We start from the raw sequence: 7,094 nt of genomic DNA, 5'->3' as shown, positions 1-7,094 counted from the left end.
ATAAAGGTTTATGCATTGAATTTAAAGAAACAAAATTTAAACCTGAAATCATCAAATGACGTATAATAACTAGCAGCAATAATTATCTACTGTAGAAACTAAGTATTTAACCAAACTGCCGTTATTCATCAAAACAATGCAACCCAGGCTCATTCTGATTACGTACCCCTACATACATTTTTGGAGAGCGCTAAATACGGTCCAGGAGCTACATTTTTTTTGCAGTTTTTGTTTTCACGAATCCACCAGAGGCCGATGTGTACGCTTTTCAGATCTCAAATTTCTCTCGCGAGTGCCATTAGTGCGTGCTATTCACACGTAAATCCACCAGAGGCCACTGTCGACTGGTTGACAGATTGAGCGATTCCCTGACCCACCCTCTTCATTCTTTAAACCCAACCAATAGTGTTTTCAAAAGCACCGATTGACCCATCCACCCACTTCCCTAAAACCAACTGACAGTTTTAAAAAGCAATCCAGAAAAAGAAAAGCCCTTGCCTGATTTTTACTACATTTCCAGATGTTACCAAATTCTTACCTTGATATTTACTTGTTTATTAATTTTTTGGCTTCTGTTTTTGTCTTACCTGCTTTTTGGAACCGTTCTACTGGACTACTGGACAAACTGGTAACAGTAAAAAGCCATCCATATGGAGGTAAGCAGTCAGCTGGTAAACCCCAAAAGGAATGGTGTCATACCAATGCGTAGCGTTTGGTCTAAACAACCATAGGTAGCTCTGGCTACGTAATTCGCAATCTCCAGAGACATATATATGGCTACGTTTTCAGAATGAGCCTATGTTGAAACTATGACATCTCTCAGGGCTTATGCAAAACAACATAATGTACTTCATCTATCTAAAGGCCTTTTTATATATACAAACACAGCATCATTGACTGACGTGTGCAGAAGAAAAAACAGCATGGGGATAATTCTGAATTCAAGGATTTCTCTTCGAGATCCAACATTCCAGGTCACTACTGCATTACAGGACTTTAATACTGTGCTCCATATGAATCTCACTTCTGAACACCTAAGCAAAGTTATCAGCTACAAGAGAAAGCCAGCATTTTTTTTTTTTTTTGCATAAAATCTACATAGAAAAGACAAATAGTTTGACAAAGAGGTAAAAAAACCATCACAATATAAGGCAATGGAGCTGAGTCACCAATACGTGTAAAAAAGGGGAAAAGTGTAGCCATATCCAACCAGATTTTGTTTTTTAAATCTGTAAAATCGGTTGAAGCATTTTAATTCTGTTAACTATTAAAAGTGCCCATATAATGGATGTTATATTTGTTACATAGCTCTAATACAGCTGAGGAAAAACAAATCAGCATATATAAGAAAAGCACAGATTCTGAACTGATTGTGAATTGCCTGAAACAAATTGTCAATAATTCCAGTCTTCAGTCTTCAAACAAACTGTATGCAAATTTAAAATATATTTGAATAATCAGATCTTCACTGGGTGACCACAAACATAGTCTGCTTTGACCCCCAAGTACCGTATTTTTTTGAGGCCTGTTATGGTTTGATTCAAACATTTGCACAGGAAATACTGTTTTTTGTGCAAATTTATACCCAATCAATTAATACTCAAGCTCAGTCTGTTATTTAATTGTCAAACGACCAATTAGAGAAGAGTAGGATCATCTGACCAATTAGAGCAGAGTAGCGCAATCTAACCAATCAGATAAAAGATGAATCAGCCTGGGCATTTGACCAATCAAATGAAACGGGGTAATTTGACCAATTAGAGAAGAGTAGGTTCATTTCACCAATTAGAAAAGAGTAGGGTCATTGAACTGATCAGAGCAGATCTGACCATTTATCTGACCATTCAGTTTAGAGTAGGGTCATGTGGCCAATTAGAGCAGAGTAGTACTCTAACCAATCAGACAAACTAGAATCATCTGACCAATCGTAGGTGGCGTAGGGTGCTTGGACCAATCAATAAGTAGCATAGTCAGGGTGCCTTGACCCATAAAAACTTAAAAAAAAAATAGGGTACTACTTTTCTCTATTTACTAATTAGAGCAGAGTGGGGTCATCTGACCTATTAGAGAAGACTGGGGACATCGGACCAATTATAGAAAAGTAGAGTCATCTATCCCATCAAAACAAATTAGGGTCATCTGACAAATCAGATAAGAGCAGGGTCATTTGACCAATTAGAAAGGAGTAGGGTCATCTAACCTATTAGAGAAGAGTAGGGTCATCTGATCTATTAGAGAGAAGTAGGGTCATCGAACCAATTAAAGAGGAGTAGGATCAACTGACCAATTAGAGCAGAGTAGTGCAATCTAACCAATCAGAGCAAAGCTAGATCATTTGACCAATTAGAGCTGTGTAGGCTCATTAGACCAATCAAAGCATAGTAGGGTCATCTAGCACATCAAAACAGAGTAGGGTCATCTGACCAATCAGATCAGAATAGGGTCATTTGAACAATTAGAGAAAAGTAGGGTCATCTGACCTATTAGAGAAGTAGGGACATCTGACCAATCAAATCAAAGTAGGGTCATCAGACTAATTAAAGTAGAGCTGGATCATCTGGCCAATTAGAGCAGAGTAGCGCAATTTAACTAATCAGAGCAAAGCAATGTCATTTGGCCAAAGTATTGGGTCATTAGAACAATCAAAGCATAGTAGGGTCATCTAACCCATCAAAACAGAGTAGGGTCATCTGACCAATTAGATAATAGTAGGGTCCATCTGACCAATCAGAGTAGAGTTAACTGACCAATTAGAGAAGAGTAGCGTCATCTAAACAATAAGAACATAAAAGGATAATCTGTCCAATCAGAGCAGAGTAGGGTCATCTAACCAATCATAGTAGAGTACAACCAATGACAGCATTGTTTGCTGTCAGAAAGGAGGGTTTTACAGAGACTGGATCCTTGAACAAATTGTTTCAGACATTTTGAGAAAAGAGCTGATGTTGATGTATGAACTTTTCATATGATGTGAAAATGAACCTATAGAGCAGGGGTGGCCAACCCTGTTTCTGGAGAGCTTCCTTCTGGCAGATTTCAGTTGCTACCCATATCAAACACACCTGAACCAATTAATTAGGACCTGAACACCACGTGATAATTACAGGCAGGTGTGTTTGAGTTGGGTTGCAAGTGAAATCTGCAGGAATGTGGCTATCCAGGAACAGGGTTGGCCACCCCTACTATAGAGGAAACAAAAATTAGGAACCTTTAAAATGGCACAGTTGGGCACTTTTAAAACGAAGATACTAATTAAGCAAATTGCAAGTTGATTTTCCTACGCTGTAGCCAACAGACTTTGGGACAACAACAATTTTTGCAGTCCCGCAGGTGACGTCAGTGGCACAGAAACAACACACTTCAGCCTGAAATAAAGGCAGAGTTCTATGACAACAACCATGACAAGATCAGAAACACTACTCCATGAACATGAGCCATCTTGCTTGCGTCTGAGCTGAAGTATCCCCTCGAGTTCAGGCCTGTGATAGAAATGAACAGAAAGACATCACTAACAGGATTATATGAAGCAGGCCATTACAAATGTCAAGCAATTGCCTTGTTAGCAATTCAACTTTATGTGTACATCCCCATCTCCCCCACCCAAAAGAAAAATCAGCAAGCAGCCCCTTTAATGAGCTGACATGAAGCCTTACTTGACATCTTTGGTATTCGTATAGGGCTGCTGCTGCTGCCGTCTCCTCCGTCACTCAGGGCTTTGATCTGAACGAGCAGGTCTTCTTCTGAAGGCAACTGAAGCTCCACAGACGTCCTGTTGGTCTCCACTACACTGCTTCCCCTGTGCCAGTTTTGACGGTATACAACCTGCATCAGAGAAAGTGGGTCAGTGAGATGCTAGTGTGCACAAGTTATAGTCAAAAACACATGCACAAATAAATAAAATGTTAGAACAACAAGGGCATTTAATGATGCACAGATGCCTTTGAAAATATATACTTTAAAACTAAAGGTCTTTTTGTGGTATTGATGGTACCTTTACCATACATGCAACATTTCAATTTTACAGAACATTCTTCATAGGGTAACAATGTTCTTTAGATTAGTAAACTTTTCTAAAATATTATGAAGAAATGGTTCTTTGATTTATTTATTTATTTTTTTGTTACCAGAATCCATTCTTCTGTAAAAGAACAAAACAAAAAAATACCCCCCCCCCCAAAAAAAAAAAAAAAAATAATAATAATAATAATAATAATATTTTCCAATTATTTATTAATATTTTATTTTATTCAGAAAATATTTGTATTATAAAAACATAATTTTTGCTACTTAATATGTTGTATATTATTAGATTAAATAATATTTCTTTAAAAAAACAACAACAATCAAACTCTACATAATCAAACTACACATACTGTAGCCTATATATATTTATTTACCGGAATGAACCGCCAACTTATCCAGCATGTGTTTTACACAGCGGATGCCCTTGCAGCTGCATCCCATCACTGGGAAACATCCATACCCACCCATTCACACACATACACTTTGGACAATTTTAGCTTATCCAATTCACCTATGTCACTTGTTGGGGAAACCGGAGCACCCAGAGGAAACTCACGTGAACATGCAAACTCCACACAGAAATGCCAACTGACCCAGCAGAGGCTTGAACCAGCGACCTTCTTGCTGTGAGGTGATCATGCTACCCACTGTGCCAACGTGACATATAGCATATATCTATAAATAACTTGCTGAAAATTCAGCTTTGTAAATTCATCACAAGAATAATTTACATTTGAAAGTATATCAACATAAGAAACCGTTATTTTATATTCTCTTTCTAGTGAGGTTTTCATCAAATACAGCTTTGGTGATTTGCTGAATATGTGAGAGTTCCAACATGCACAAAAAAAAAAAAAAAAAAAAAGTAATTATACAAACTTTAGACTGAAAGTGTGTGTGTGTGCCTGTGTATTTCCATAGACATTCACTTTCAGAACAGTGAAAAAATCTATAAATAAGGTAATGATCCACTTCAAAAGTTGACTGCAATGTATATATGCACACTACATGACAAAAGTCTTGTCGTTGATCCCAGTTGTAACTGGGATAATAACAAATAAAAGCTTAACTTGACTTGTTGATTATTTGGAAAAGTGGCAGAAGGTAGATTTTTCAATCATCTGTTGAACTGCATCCCAATCATTACAAACACTGCAGAAGTCATATTGGAACCTGCGTGGGCCCAAGATTCTCTAGAAATCAGTCAAGTTTGGTGAAGAAAAAAAACTGGTTTGGGGTTACATTCAATATGGGGCGTGCAAAAGATCTGCAGAGTGATTGCCAACACCAACAGCCTGATGTATCAAGACATTTGTGCTGCCCAATACATTACAAACCACAGGAGAGGCCAAATTCTTCAGAAGGGTAGCGATCCTTCTTATACTTCAGCCTCACATCAAAGTTCCTGAAAGCAAAAAAGGTCAAGGTGCTCCAGGATTGTCCAGCCCAGTCACCAGAGATAAACATTATTGAGCATGTCTGAGGTAAGATGGAGGAGGAGGCATTGAAGATGAATCTAAAGAATCTTGATGAACCCTGGGAGTCCTACAAGATGCCATTCCAGATGACTTTATTAAGTTATTTAGACAGCCTTTAGTTCTACAAGCTCATGGGAGTAATACACAATATTATTTCTTTTTCTAATTAAATAATTTAAAAAAATCAAGGCATGATCATATTTTATTTTAGTAAAATAAGCATAATCTAGAGGCCTTTGCATTTTATATAAGCCACTTCTGATACCAAATGAGCTACTAGAAGTCAAGTTACCCTTTTTTAATTCCTAAAACTTGGATAGGTGACAAGACTTTTGTCGGGTAGTGTATACAAATCATCCATAGCAGCACTGAAAAGTAGATGAAAGTATTTTAATATTTCCGACCATCTCCATGCAATCTCCCTAAAAACAAAAATGGGTAAAAGAAAAGAAAACGAAATGAATTAAAAAAATCACCATCAATTTCAAACTTAAAATCGATTTTCAGTGGGAGGATTATTAGTATGTTTGCAGACAGATCTTCCTCCGAAAAAAATAGGTTTCACAATGCATAAATCCTTTAAATGTATATTTTATTTTTCCAGATTGACAGTGCAAAACAAACAGCCATCAAACTGATATTCTTTCTTGCCAGTGAATTTATGATTATTGATTGCATTATTCTGCAGGCGCCTCGCAGCGGACGGTTAGGATTGCAAATGAATAGCGCTTCTCTCTTCTGAAAGCTCATAGCTCCAGATGGAGGATAACATTAGAGCCGTCCAGCTGTTCGCCAACCCTACAAACCTCTACATTTCAGAGAGGCCGTCGTCAATTAGCTGCCAGCACACTGCAGAAAATTAATTTGCTCAAAAGAAATGAGTCACATCGGACAGTTTTTAATCCTCTTTCCGAACATTCTATGTGAACTTGAGCTAAAGATGACTCTGGGTTTGAACGCCGCAGGAGTTTGGAGCAGCTTGTTTTGAAATGTAAAAAGTCTCAGATGTTTCTGAACTGTATCTGTGACCTTGAGTGAGGAAGCGCTTTCTTGTGCCTCGTGAAAGGGAATTTGAAAGGGGAAATTCAAATCTAGAAACTGGATTTATTTTAATCTACTTTTTATTGTAATGTCTACTCAGATGTTCGCTTTAATTCATTCACATCCACTATTTATTGTTAATAATATTTGCTAAGGCTCATGTTAAAAGCATATACTTAATCTCCTATGTATAATTATTTCACTATATGTTATTTTCCCAGCAAATAGAAAGACTTGCCTCTGTTGGCACTTACTATAGTGTGCAGCAGTTGGTTCCAGAAGTAAATAAAAAATAATAATAAAGGCTAATAATAGAGCTTTATGTATTAATTATCTTTTTGCATTAGTAATATTTTGCATTAATTCAACTTATTTTGAGTATTTTTCTAAATTTTTGTGTTTAGCATCAGTATTTGTACTGAAAAAAACTGCATCAACCATGATGCTATGCAGAAAATTCCACCAATCAGGGACAAAACAAGCACGTATAACGCAAAATATATTTACTGTAGCTCCATCCACTCCCAACTCTCTCCAAATACTTCATAATAC

The 7,094-nt window shown here is 37.1% G+C and overlaps 1 protein-coding gene across 12 annotated transcripts in view; it reads right to left on the bottom strand.

Annotated features, from left to right (window-relative positions):
* Nucleotides 1–504: 504 nt before the first annotated feature.
* The window catches only part of cntn6 (contactin 6), a 195,345-nt gene continuing 188,755 nt past the window's right edge, over nt 505–7,094 (bottom strand). For 7 of the 12 annotated variants that reach the window (XM_087257909.1, XM_087257906.1, XM_087257908.1 and 4 more), the window contains 2 exons: nt 3,654–3,822; nt 790–3,479 (listed from right to left, as the gene is read on the bottom strand). In XM_087257909.1, the coding sequence (XP_087114035.1) occupies nt 3,385–3,479; nt 3,654–3,822 (264 nt within the window). In that variant the 3' untranslated portion in view covers nt 790–3,384. Of the gene's footprint in view, nt 3,480–3,653; nt 3,823–7,094 lie in introns of all 12 variants that reach the window. The other 5 variants (XR_015494065.1, XR_015494063.1, XR_015494062.1 and 2 more) reach the window with 4 other exon arrangements.

This window comes from Danio rerio, chromosome 6 (genome assembly GCF_052040795.2).
Source record: "Danio rerio strain M-AB ecotype USA chromosome 6, GRCz13ab, whole genome shotgun sequence".
NCBI classification, from domain to species: domain Eukaryota; kingdom Metazoa; phylum Chordata; class Actinopteri; order Cypriniformes; family Danionidae; genus Danio; species Danio rerio.
The sequence above is the reverse complement of the archived record's forward strand: the minus strand, read 5'-3'. Positions and strand labels throughout refer to the sequence as shown.